The sequence below is a fragment of the Trichomycterus rosablanca genome, chromosome 16 (genome assembly GCF_030014385.1).
Source record: "Trichomycterus rosablanca isolate fTriRos1 chromosome 16, fTriRos1.hap1, whole genome shotgun sequence".
Lineage (NCBI taxonomy): Eukaryota > Metazoa > Chordata > Actinopteri > Siluriformes > Trichomycteridae > Trichomycterus > Trichomycterus rosablanca.
In genome coordinates, this window is record NC_086003.1 from 27,720,324 (window position 1) to 27,734,900 (window position 14,577).

Below are 14,577 nucleotides of genomic sequence, written 5' to 3' on the forward strand. Positions count from 1 at the left end.
CTGAGGGAGTAGGGGCAGCTCAGCGGTTAAGGTACTGGACTAGCAATCGGAAGGTCACTGGTTTAAGCCAGTAAGACCCTTAACCCTCAATTGCTTACAGTGTATACAGTCCTTGTTGTAAGTTGCTTTGGATAAAGGTGGCTGCTAAATGCTGAAAATGTAAACATCTGAGGCTCAAAAACCCGATCCGATTGTCATTTTGATGGGTCTTTATATGTTTGCAGCATCAAAATAAGTCCAAACCTTGGTTTACAGTTTATTAGGACGTCTACTAAATACTATAATAATTATTTACCACTTATTTCTTTAAGGTATGCAGTTAATTCTCTATACATTTCGGACCACTCACCTTAAAGAATTCCTTGGTGGATCCTGAGTCCAGCGTGCCGTAAGCGATGTCCGTCTGTTTGGCCAGATCTTCTGCACTCTCGATGGGTGACACCATTCTCTCCACAGTCAGGAAGGCAGCCAGGTTGGCCGTGTAGGAGGAGATGATGATGAGCGTGAAGAACCACCACACACCTCCCACAATGCGCCCGGACAGAGACCTGCACCGGGAAGGGGGTAGCAGGAGAAACGGGGCAAGGAGGCAAAGGTGATCAAAAAAAAAGTGGAAAGTAGAGGGCAAAGAAAGAAAGAAAAACATCATCAGTCAGCAGTGTGTCAAACAGAGATCAGAAAATCTATAATCAAGCAGGATGAGTCCACGGCTGATCACCTCGGCATGGCACTGAAAATGAAACATGCACCGGACCACCGGAGCGCGACGCCACGCTGAGAATACTGACAACTAAACGGAGAGGACTCCCGAAGCTTAAAGCAACGTTCCAACTCACTAAACACGACTGTTAATCAGACTTCTCCTCTCGCTTTTAAACCAGCCCCGTGTTCCCGGGAGAGAACTTATCCAAAGCTCTTCTCTCCTGAAGAGGAAACGTCTTGATCGAACAACACGGTGACAGATCAGCATCCACGACGAGCGTTTCCACGGGGGCGGTGTGAGGAAAGTCAGCGTCGCTTAAATTTACACCTCACGTTAATTATGCAACAAAGCTCTGTCAGATCAGGGTGAATGATTTCTTCTATTATTGTGGGTCTTGAGCATTCTCCTCTGTCCCACCCACCACCTTCATGTCTTCCCTTACCACATCCATAAACCTTCTCCTACAACACTCAGTCCATTTTATCAGCTCCACTTAACACATAGAAGCACTTTGTAGTTTACAATTACTGACTGTATTCCATCTGTTTCTCTGCCTGCTTTGTTAGCCCCCTTTCATGCTGTTCTTCAATGCTCAGGACCACCACAGGACCACCACTGAGCAGGTATTATTTAGGTGGTGGATCATTCTCAGCCCTGCAGTGACACTGACATGGTGGTGGTGTGTTAGTGTGTGTTGTGCTGGTATGAGTGGATCAGACACAGCAGCGCTGCTGGAGTTTTTAAACACCTCACTGTCACTGCTGGACTGAGAATAGTCCACCAAGCAAAAATATCCAGCCAACAGCGCCCCGTGGGCAGCGTCCTGTGACCACTGATGAAGGTCTAGAAGATGACCGACTCAAACAGCAGCAATAGATGAGCGATCGTCTCTGACTTTACATCTACAAGGTGGACCAACTAGGTAGGAGTGTCTAATAGAGTGGACAGTGAGTGGACACGGTATTTAAAAACTCCAGCAGCGCTGCTGTGTCTGATCCACTCATACCAGCACAACACACACTAACACACCACCACCATGTCAGTGTCACTGCAGGGCTGAGAATGATCCACCACCTAAATAATACCTGCTCTGTAGTGGTCCTGTGGGGGTCCTGACCATTGAAGAACAGGGTGAAAGGGGGCTAACAAAGCATGCAGAGAAACAGATGGACTACAGTCAGTAATTGTAGAACTACAAAGTGCTTCTATATGGTAAGTGGAGCTGATAACATGGACAGTGAGTGTAGAAACAAGGAGGTGGTTTTAATAACATTTAACATTTATAGACTGAGGTCAGAATATCAAAACGTTGTGTTCGGGTGGACTCCGTGTTGCGTTCAATTTCCTTCAGACCAAAAACCCGAGCGTCACAATTCCTCCCAGCAGTGTTATCAAATCCTGTATTAAACGCGCCGCCTGGTGCTAAACTGTAACCCGCTTGCAGTGGCACAGTCTGTCTGGGTGACGTCTGAGGGGCCGACGCGCCCCGGATCTCAGAAAGCGCGACTAATCGATCTGACCTTGTGAGACAAAGTGGATTTAATAAAAGCCGTAATTGAGTGGACACGACGCCGCTCCCCCGCCGTGAGCGAGGCGCGTTTGTGTCATGCGGTCGGTCTGATCAAAACCAATTCAGTACAAACAAACGCGCCGGTCACCACGACCCGTTCTCGTCGGTACAGTCGGTACTTTACACCCTTGTGTCATCCTGGCTTTGTCGACTGCTGTTATCAGACATCGAAGAGGCGTGTCCGGCAGTTTTGTAGGTGAAACTGACCTCCAGACTCTTTCTATCTAAACGTTCATTGTGAATACAAAAGGCACTATATGACCAAAAGTATTTGGACACCTGGACATCCTGTTTTAAAAACAAACTGTATTAAAACAGAGTGACCTCTATGTGATTTATTCGGCTATAACATTTACAGCATTTGGCTGACAGTTTATTGACAGTATATTGTCTAAGCAATTGAGGGTTAAGGGCCTTGCTTAAGGGCCCAACAGTAACAACCTGGCAGTGGTGAGTAGGGGTGGGTTTATAAAATCGATTTTTCGATTTTAATCGATCTTTATTTGAACGATCCGATATCGATTCATATAAATGCGAGATCGATTTTTTAAATACGCCCCTTTTTACGGTGCACACGGAAATCTATTACTATTGTTACCCCCTTTAATTTCGCGTGACCAGCCACTGTTTTTTCATGCAACGAGATCTGACCTGCACATCAGTTTAGCATGGCAGAAGCTCAAGTTATGACCACTACACAACTTTTTGCACTGATTTTCGCTCGGCTCTGGATTCGGGAGGAACTCGGTGTTCGCTCTGCGATCAAAACTCGGCTCTCGATCAGTGTGAGAAACAGCGAGGGGAAACACAGGGGAGAGGTTGGAAACAGGTGGTGGAGCGCAATATAGTTTCTATCAGAATACATCAGCACACGCGAGATCGTTCTGTACAAAACAAAATATTTATTAACCTCCAACTCACTACAGAACGATCCATGATGCTCGTGTTGCCAAATCCACTCAGATTCATTTATTTCATCAGCGCACAAACTTTGATTGCTCGCTACTTGTTGATGTGCATGTTTGGACGTGGTATCATTAAACCTTTCATCACTTCTCACGTGTGTTTTCGTGACAAAACGTAGTTTTGGAGACCAGAGAAGCTCGCCTGTGATTCCCCCTGGTGATGGATGGTGTAGATGTAAAACTCCCCATCGCCGATCAGTCGTGTAGTGTGAACATTACAGTGACCACGTGTTAATCAGAGTGTCGTGTAGTGTAAACTTGGCATAAGCTGTACAACAGTCAGGTGTATGTTTACATTACATTTACAATGTTGTAGCATGTCAGACAAATGGAAGAAAACAGTAACATTCATTTTTTATTATTATTTCATTTGTCTGACATGCTACAACATTGTAAATGTAATGTAAACATACACCTGGCTGTTGAATGTTACTGTTTTCTGTTTTGGATTAATTATTTATGTAAACAAAATACACAAATATTTTTAATAATGAGTGTTCTTTGTACAATTATCACATTCGTTCTCTGAACATCTGTACATATGTAAACAAAACCTGTTAATGTAACTCAAATATGCCTAAATGTGTTGAATCGAAATTGGATCGAAAATCGAATCGAAAATCGAAGATCGAATCGAATCGGGACCTGGTGAATCGGAATCGAATCGATCCAGGAAATTGGTGGCGATACCCAGCCCTAGTGGTGAGGCTTGAACCAGCGACCTTTCGATTACTAGTCCAGTACCTTAATCGCTAGGCTACAACTGCCCTATATAACAACATAACAACAACCACGCTTGTGAGAAGGCTTCTCTCAAGAGTTTCAGGTATGTCTGTGGGAATTTGTGCCCATTCGGTCAAAACAGCATTTGTATGGTGGGTCAAGAAAATCTCAGTTGGTGTCTCGGTTCATTCCAAATCTGTTTAGTGCAGGGTTGAGGTCAGGGATCTGTGCAGGACACTGGAGTTGCATTAAATCAAGCTTTTCTTCAGGGCCTTCCCTAAACTGTTGCTGAAAAGTTAACAGCATATAATTTCCTTTATATAAAGGAAACTGAAACACATACAGTGAATCACAATAGAAAGGACGTGGACGGGAGAGGAAGCGAGTGAATGTGAGACCTTGAAACTGTGTCGATGAATGAAAAGGTCACCGGCCGCGCCCCCGGTAAGCCTACAGCGCTTTATTTATTCATGCCTCGTTCCCTGCCGGCCTGATTAAGATTTAATACCTGTAAATCAGTTTCTCTGCACGTTATCCGGCTCTTATTTTACCTCCAGGAACTACAGTGGCGTAACTAGGAGCTTATGGGTCCCAGTGCAAAAAAAATTTGGGGCCCCCTAGACCTAGTAACGTTAGCCACACAGCAGCACTGCTGGAGTTTTTAAATACCGTGTCCACTCACTGTCCACTCTATTCGACACTCCTACCTAGTTGGTCCACTTTGTAGATGTAAAATCAGAGACGATCCCTCATCTATTGCTGCTGTTTGAGTCGGTCATCTTGTAGACCTTCAGAAGTGGTCACAGGACACTGCCCACGGGGCGCTGTTGGCTGGATATTTTTGGTTGATGGACTATTCTCAGTCCAGCAGTGACAGTAAGGTGTTTAAAAACTCCAGCAGCGCTGCTGTGTCTGATCCACTCATACCAGCACAACACACACTAACACTCTAACACTAACACTCACTGTAGTCACTCTGTAGTGGCCCTGTGGGAGTCCTGACCATTGAAGAACAGCATGAAAGGGGGCTAACAAAGCATGCAGAGAAACAGATGGACTACAGTCAGTAATTGTAGAACTACAAAGTGCTTCTATATGGTAAGTGGAGCTGATAAAATTTTCTTCCTCCACCAAGCCCAGCTATCAATCCCAGTGATTTCCTAAATATAAGAAACACTTCTGAATGCAGGTGACCGTACTGGTGACCGTAATTACATGACTGAAGTGAAGAAAGAAACAAAGGAGGGATTGACCGCGTGAAATCGTGGTCAGATCTGTGAATGGACAAATCTAAGATACAGAGTTTAGTAGGAACATGAGAACAGACTCTTTCCAAGCACTTTTCTTACATTAGCTCTAGCAAACACGTCCACCAGCACGATAAAACCCTTTTCATTATTTTCTGTATCTACTATACAAAAAAGTGTCAAAAATATCAAGAATTCAAGGCGCCTAGGCTGTAAGGAAAGGAGAAAATTACATTCATGGCAGAACAGGCTTATCTGAGGTCTAGACGGAGGAGAGACGATAAACAAAATGGAAAGCATGGCGACTGTAGAAGCACCATTAACATAAATCTATTTCCATCTCATGCTGCACTTCCAGACCTGGCTGACAGACGTCTGTAGATGAGCTTTTAATCTGCGCGGTCTGATAACTGCTGCCTACGTCCATTACGGCGCAGAATACAATCAGAATGATGTTCATGACGGTCCAGATGCTCGGATTTATAAGGACCCGGGTGATGCTGTAGATCAGAGATACGATTAATAATCTGGGTCAAAAAGGTTTTCGCTTCGATGTCAAACATTATTTATAAAAAATTAACAATGAACCCAAACATAGAAAACAATCATTTGAATTGCTGTTGCATAGCTGTGTAGTCGTGTTGTGACCCGAAACGTCTATCCTGTTGTTAGCTGATCTGTTTCCTGTGTCTTTATCCAATTTGCATCCCAATAACGTTCCCTAATCTATTTAACATAACCCCGTCTGTCCCCTGTGTGCCAAGCCGAGACGTTATCCATGCTCAGTTAGGGTAGGGTAACCATATTTTGGTTTTCAAAAGAGAGGACACTTGGCAGGATGGGCCAGAGGGATACCTGCACTGGGTGGAAGGTTTGGTTTCGGGGGGTTGGATCGGTAGTTTCATGTAATTGGTGGCACCATGGCAAAGTGTATAAACTTTGTGTATTTAACTTTAATAACAAAACAAATGCATTTATGGTCAGTTAATTTTATTACTTTCAATTCAGCGTTTAGCCCTAAACAATAACAATAACAACAAATAAAATAGTTCATCAGATGAGCTATTTCGCCAGAACGTGGCGCTATCGCAGTGTTAACAATAACCTCTACCTTAGTACGTGCATTTGGAAATATTTACACTGTTTCAAAATCAGGGAAATAATTTTTAACAAGGCAGACGTGCTGCAGTCCATCGATCTGTAGCTGTTGTGATGCTTCCTGGTGTGAAATGCAAAAACTCCCTCTGCAGCAGTAACAACATCTTCTGTGTTACCCGTTATCAGACAAACCCACTGGACACTTCAATCTCAATGGACGTTTCAAACCCACTGGACATTTCAATCCCATTGGACACTTCAATCTCAATGGACGTTTCAAACCCACTGGACATTTCAATCCCATTGGACACTTCAATCTCAATGGACATTTCAAACCCACTGGACACTTCAAACCCACTGGACACTTCAAACCCAATGGACACTTCAAACCCACTGGACATTTCAATCCCAATGGACACTTCAATCCCACTGGACACTTCAATCTCAATGGACATTTCAAACCCACTGGACACTTCAATCCCATTGGACACTTCAATCTCAATGGACATTTCAAACCCACTGGACACTTCAATCCCAATGGACATTTCAAACCCAATGGACACTTCAAACCCACTGGACACTTCAAACCCAATGGACACTTCAAACCCACTGGACATTTCAATCCCAATGGACACTTCAATCCCACTGGACACTTCAATCTCAATGGACATTTCAAACCCACTGGACACTTCAATCTCAATGGACACTTCAATCTCAATGGACATTTCAAACCCACTGGACACTTCAATCCCAATGGACATTTCAAACCCAATGGACACTTCAAACCCACTGGACACTTCAAACCCAATGGACACTTCAAACCCACTGGACATTTCAATCCCAATGGACACTTCAATCCCACTGGACACTTCAATCTCAATGGACATTTCAAACCCACTGGACACTTCAATCCCATTGGACACTTCAATCTCAATGGACATTTCAAACCCACTGGACACTTCAATCCCAATGGACATTTCAAACCCAATGGACACTTCAAACCCACTGGACACTTCAAACCCAATGGACACTTCAAACCCACTGGACATTTCAATCCCAATGGACACTTCAATCCCACTGGACACTTCAATCTCAATGGACATTTCAAACCCACTGGACACTTCAATCTCAATGGACATTTCAATCCCACTGGACACTTCAATCTCAATAGACATTTCAATCCCACTGGACACTTCAATCTCAATGGACACTTCAATCCCACTGGACATTTCAAACCAACTGGACACTTCAATCCCACTGGACATTTCAAACCAACTGGACACTTCAAACCCAATGGACACTTCAAACCCACTGGACATTTCAATCCCAATGGACACTTCAATCCCACTGGACACTTCAATCTCAATGGACATTTCAAACCCACTGGACACTTCAATCCCATTGGACACTTCAATCTCAATGGACATTTCAAACCCACTGGACACTTCAATCCCAATGGACATTTCAAACCCAATGGACACTTCAAACCCAATGGACACTTCAAACCCAATGGACACTTCAAACCCACTGGACATTTCAATCCCAATGGACACTTCAATCCCACTGGACACTTCAATCTCAATGGACATTTCAAACCCACTGGACACTTCAATCTCAATGGACATTTCAATCCCACTGGACACTTCAATCTCAATAGACATTTCAATCCCACTGGACACTTCAATCTCAATGGACACTTCAATCCCACTGGACATTTCAAACCAACTGGACACTTCAATCCCACTGGACATTTCAAACCAACTGGACACTTCAATCCCAATGAACACTTCAAACCCACTGGACACTTCAACCCCACTGGACACTTCAATCCCAATGAACACTTCAAACCCACTGGACACTTCAATCCCACTGGACATTTCAAACCCACTGGACACTTCAATCCCACTGGACATTTCAAACCAACTGGACACTTCAATCCCAATGGACATTTTAAACCAACTGGACACTTCAATCCCACTGGACACTTCAAATCCACTGGACACTTCAATCCCACTGGACACTTCAAATCCACTGGACACTTCAATCCCACTGGACACACTTCAATCCCAATGGACATTTCAAACCCACTGGACACTTCGGCCAACGTATTTAAGTGTCTGAATGCTTATGGTAACCAATCTGAGCACCAGTTTTAACTGTAAAAGTCAAAGGTAACTTATATTTATCCCTTAATGTCAGTATAAATCTAGTATTATAGCTCTTATGCAGAATTGTTTGTGTATACATATTATTTATGTATTTATTTTTGCTCCTCTCTGTATACATAAGCACACATTCAAAAGACTGTGCATGTAGGTTTAAAGTGGATCAACAGAATCAGCACCGTGAGTTCATTAAATAAAAACAAAATACTCTGTCCTCTTTATATTTTGTCGGCGTTACAGGGTTGTGCTTACAGTCAGAATTTCAGAGTAAAAAGAACGAGCGAGCCGACAAAAATAGATATAAGATGCAACACGATTCAACTTCAAGTGCCGTAAAACCATTTCCCGTTCTCCTCCAAATAATGAACGCAGAAAGCAATAAAATAAATAAATGAATAAAATAACACAGCATTGAGAATTCCTCCTGCAACCTAAAGACATGGAGTAAAAGCACTTCTCAGGAGGGTTTCCGTCTTTAAATCAGAGCTAAATTACGGGGTTACGTCGAGGAAATAGGAGGGTAGCACAGCGCAGCGCTTCAAATTCACTCTGTAAATTACAGAGCAGGTAATATTAACATTCAAAAGGTGGCAGATGATGAGATACGATGAACGAATATGTGTAGAATAGCAGCTCAGGTTCATAAATCTTAATCTTAACTCTTAATACTTTATGTTCATGCACTCTTATCAGCTCTATGCATCTTACAGGCCTAAATGATTCCTCTTACTCTGAATCAAAACCATACGCCAAAGCTGGATGGTTCTGATGCCAATCTAAGTACCTGCTGTCCAGCACGGGCGGCTCTTTTATTGCTCCTTTGTTCTCCTTGTCCTGTCATGTGAGTCATTTCTTACCTAGTAGGGGGCCTGAAAAATAGAGTTCATGTTTTTTCTTTCCTCTTTTGATATAAAAGGTCTTATAAAGCTCTATCATGGTCAAGGCAAAGTGCGAGAGCGAGAGAGACAGCATGAGAGAGCGAGAGAGAGCGAGAGCTGGCGTCACATACTGGTGCAGAAAGCCTGGGGTCACCCAGCAGGTGAGCCGAATATCCACAAACAACACAAAACACCCGGGCGCGCCGCTGCAGCGCGCCGCTGATGAGTGCATTTCCCCTGCGACTGTGTCCAGAAATGAGCATGTGAGTGCACAGCAATCGGGAGGCGACCGCCGCGCCCATCATGATCCTGATAAAACTCCCACTGTTCCACTCAGAGAGTGTAAGAGAGTACGGTTTTAAAAACAATACAGAGCCACTGAAGCACTGCAGCTCGTCCACACACACACACACACACGTGTGAACTACACGTCCAATAATAAAAATACTGGACGCTCTTCATTTTCCCCCTAGTGCTGTGTCGACATGCTCATTCATGCTGGACATGGACGATGGATGGAGGGCGACACGTGTGGATTTAGCAGATGCTTTTATCCAAAGTGACTTACAGTACTATTACAGTATACAGTCTGAGCAATTGAAGGTTAAGGGCCTTGCTCAAGGGTCCAACAGTGACAACTGGGCAGTGGAGGGGCTTAAACCAGCAACCTTTTGATTACTAGTCCAGTACCTTAACCGCTAGGTTACAACTGCCCACATAAAGGAACATAATAGACTCATAGTTATTTCTATTTACGTCACACTATATGGCCAAAAGTATGTGGACACCCTTTCTAATCACTGAAGTTGACAGATGTATTAAATGATATAAAGGGTCTGTGCTCACAATCAGGCGTCTGAATACTTTTGGCCACATAGTGTACCCCTAATAAGTGGATGTAAACTTTTGGTGTGGAATAGTTGTCGCCTATAAGTGTAGAAATGCATGGAAAGACACACAGACTGATGATGGCAGCACATTAATGCGTATGAACAGGCCACTTTGTCCAGATCAAAGACACACACACACACACACACAATTCAGGATGTGTGTGGTCAGCAGTACCCCCCCCCCCCCCCCATCCTCCCCCACAGATACCACGTTAAATCATTTGCATTAAGGTCAGTCTTCAACAGAATACCGATCACCGCTCTCCCGACCCTCCTCCTGCTCCCGGCGAATTGCACGCACTTTTCGGACATTACCATGGTAACCAGGCTATTTCAGGTGCCCGGATTACCATATCAATGCCCGCCGAGAGCTTTTCATGATCTAACCCCGGGTTAAGAGACTAATTCCACTTCTGAGCGAGCACGCCGGGGCGACTCGGAGCTCGGAGGCGAGGAATTAAAACGCTCACCTGGGCGAGATGTCGCAGCCCTGCTGCATGAAGGCTCCCAGCGAGAACCACAGACTGTTGAAGATGCCGAACTCGTTGGGGGGCTGGTCGCTGGGCGCACCGTCGGTGCCCTCCTCGGGCTCCTCGGTGTGCCACTCGTACGGGCTGAAGCGGCTGACCAGGAAGAGCACCACGCTCACGCCGATGTAGGCGAACACGATGCACATCCAGATCTCGTAGGCCAGAGGGTCCAGGAAGGAGAACACGCCCGGCTTGGACTTCTGGGGCTTTTTAATCATGATGGAGATTCCCAAGCTCATGAAGGGCTTGGAAAAGTCAATGACCTCCTCCCGGACCAGGGTGATGGTTAATGGGGCCACAGCGATTTCCGCTTTCTGAAACAAGAAGGTATCTTCATCAGCACTTCAGTACAGAGGATTAATGAGGTTTTATTATTAGCAGCAAAATAATTACAATCATTTGACCTCAAAAAGTATTGGGACGCCCCTTCTAATTGCTAACGATTGAAACTGGTGTAACAAATCAATTACACACCGATCAGCTATAACATAACATCAGCTCCACTTACCATATAGAAGCACTTTGTAGTTCTACAATTACTGACTGTAGTCCATCTGTTTCTCTACATACTTTGTTACCCCCCTTTCACCCTGTTCTTCAATGGTCAGGACCCCCACAGGACCACCACAGAGCAGGTATTATTTAGGTGGTGGATGATTCTCAGCACTGCAGTGACACTGACATGGTGGTGGTGTGTTAGTGTGTGTTGTGCTGGTATGAGTGGATCAGACACAGCAGCGCAGCTGGAGTTTTTAAATACCGTGTCCACTCACTGTCCACTCTATTAGACACTCCTACCTAGTTGGTCCACCTTGTAGATGTAAAGTCAGAGACGATCGCTCATCTATTGCTGCTGTGTGAGTCAGTCATCTTCTAGACCTTTATCGGTGGTCACAGGACGCTGCCCACGGGGCGCTGTTGGCTGGATATTTTTGGTTGGTGGACGATTCTCAGTCCAACAAGGACATTGAGGTGTTTAAAAACTCCAGCAGCGCTGCTGTGTCTGATCCACTCATACCAGCACAACACACACTAACACACCACCACCATGTCAGTGTCACTGCAGTGCTGAGAATCATCCACCACCTAAATAATACCTGCTCTGTGGTGGTCCTGTGGGGGTCCTGACCATTGAAGAACAGCATGAAAGGGGGCTAACAAAGCATGTAGAGAAACAGATGGACTACAGTCAGTAATTGTAGAACTACAAAGTGCTTCTATATGGTAAGTGGAGCTGATAAAATGGACAGTGAGTGTAGAAACAAGGAGAAAGGTTGAAACATAAAGAAAAGTTGTGAGGTAATGGACTAGTATTCAGAAGTCTATTTATTCTGTTGGGCCCTTGAGCAAGGCCCTTAACCCTCAATTGCTTAGCTTGTGTGCTGTCACAACTGTAAGTCGCTTTGGATAAAAGTGTTGCTTCATTTAAAGAAACACAGAGTCCTGACCTCAGTCCCACTCAACAGCTTTGGGATGACCTGGAACATCAACTGAGGCTTTCGTGACCAACATCAGTGTCCAGCCATACAAACAATGCATTTTTTTTTTTACTAAATGGGCACAAATTCATATAGACGTACTCCAAAGTCTTGTGAGAAGCCTTCTCAGAAGAAAAGATCACACAGAGGTCACTCTAATTTAACAACATCTGATTTCTGAAATGTGTCCAACAAGCTCATGATCAGGTGTCCAAATACTTTTGGCTGTACAGTGTATTCCTTATTTTTTTCGAGGAGTGAGGGAGGACCGTCTCCTCTTGCTTTAAGGACTCGCTTGATGGAGGAAACTGCTGACGCTTCCTGCTTTAATCCTCCCCGGCTATTAAAAAACACGATTAATTCTGTATGAGAGGGACGGGGTCGGACAGGCTGAAGCCTTTCATGCCAAATTCTACGGGCACAGAGTTTCCTGCAACTAAGCGTTTAGTTAAAAATACAAACTCGCAGGACTTTAGCAGAGGCTTTAATCCGAATCCACTTTCAATCAGGATTGTAAATAATTTAAGCAATTGAGGGTTAAGGGCCTTGCTCAGGGGTCCAACAGGGGCAGCCTGGGAGTAGTGGGGCTTGAACCAGCATCTTTCCGATTACTAATCCAGTGTGGGAGGCATGGTGGAGTTCTGAGGATCTGGGTTTGATCCTCACCTCCAGTTACTACCTGTGAGAAGCTGAGTGTGATCTACCTGTGCTTGCTCTTTCTTTAAAAAACATGCAGAAGGTGGATTGGCTGCTTGTGTGGGTGGCATGGTGGAGTTCTGTGGATCCAGGTTTGATTCAGTTACTGTGAGAAGCTGTGTGTGATCTACCCGTGCTTGCTCTCCTTTTAAAACCATGCAGAAGGTGGATTGGCTGCTTGTGTGCGTGGCATGGTGGAGTTCTGTGGATCTGGGTTTGATCCACACCTACAGTTACTGTGAGAAGCTGTGTATGATCTACCTGTGCTTGCTCTCCGTTTAAAAACAAGCAGAAGGTGGATTGGCTGCTTGTGTGGGTGGTACTGAGAAGTTCTGTGGATCTGGGTTTGATCCTGACCTCCAGTTACTACCTGTGAGAAGCTGAGTGTGATCTACCCGTGCTTGCTCTCCTTTTAAAAACATGCAGAAGGTGGATTGGCTGCTTGTGTGGCTGGCATGGTGGAGTTCTGTGGATCTGGGTTTGATCCTCACCTCTAGTTACTGTGAGAAGCTGTGTGTGATCTACCCGTGCTTGTTCTCCTTTTAAAAGCATGCAGAAGGTGGATTGGCTGCTCCTAACTACCAATTAATGTAAGTGAATGTGTAACTGATTTGCACCCTTTACAGCAGTAATCCTACCCTTTCATGCAACATTTGTGGCTGTCACCGGACACACTGTGACCCTGACACATAACCATGACTCTTATTTTCCTCACTCTTACCCCGTACACCAGCTCCCCAACCATGCCGTTCCAGATCTTCGTGTCTGGGTCTCGGGCGCCGTACTTCCCGTCGGGAACGATGGAGATCTTGTACTTGATGCCGATGTGCTTGGCGATCTCGGATGCCAGATCCACACAGTATCCCTCGTACCTGTCGTTACCCTCGTACATCTCCCAGTTTTTCTTCAGCATCACGTACGGACCTTCCTGGAGGGAGCAAAACCACACAGGAGAGTCAACCTGGCAACCCGTCACGAACAAAACTCCAACTCCACATCTGATCTGATAGACTAGAAAGATCTGGAATCCTAATGCACACTGTTAGTAATAGATTTTAATAGAAAATAACATTCATATACAGTCTGGATCACATTTCTTCTGTAAAGAAGCACATTCACGATCACTTCTTATTATAATGACATACATAAAGAACGTAGCAACAATAACAGTTTACTACATTTAGATTTACATCATTAAATCACCAAATCATTACATAATAAAAGTCCTTCATGCATCACATCAGAAAATCAGAATGTCAAATCAATGAATACAGTTTATCAATATAAATATAATAAAACTTAACATCATTATTAACCGTAATGAGACACAGTACAGCAATCCATTAATAACTGGAGGTCTTTTATGGTCTATATAAATTAGTGTAATAAGTACAAGTTACGAAAGGTGCTAAACAATAAAGTCAAACAGAGGAGATTTATCTATCTGCCTGTCTGTCTGTCTATCTATCTACCTGTCTGTCTATCTACCTGTCTGTCTGTCTGTCTATCTACCTGCCTGTCTGTCTATCTACCTGTCTGTCTGTCTATCCATATGTCTATATCTACCTGTCTGTATGTATGTCTATCTATCTGTCTGTCTGTCTATCTTTTTGTCTGTCTGTCTGTCTGCCTAT

The 14,577-nt window shown here is 44.3% G+C and overlaps 1 protein-coding gene across 4 annotated transcripts in view; it reads right to left on the minus strand.

The window, feature by feature from the left end:
• Positions 1–14,577, minus strand: part of gria4b (glutamate receptor, ionotropic, AMPA 4b) — a 134,570-nt gene that overhangs the window by 14,497 nt on the left and 105,496 nt on the right. For all 4 annotated transcript variants that reach the window (XM_063011792.1, XM_063011791.1, XM_063011793.1 and 1 more), the window contains exons 10-12: positions 13,665–13,871; positions 10,710–11,083; positions 350–548 (exon numbers count right to left, since the gene is read on the minus strand). In XM_063011792.1, the coding sequence (XP_062867862.1) occupies positions 350–548; positions 10,710–11,083; positions 13,665–13,871 (780 nt within the window). The remainder of the gene's footprint in view (positions 1–349; positions 549–10,709; positions 11,084–13,664; positions 13,872–14,577) is intronic.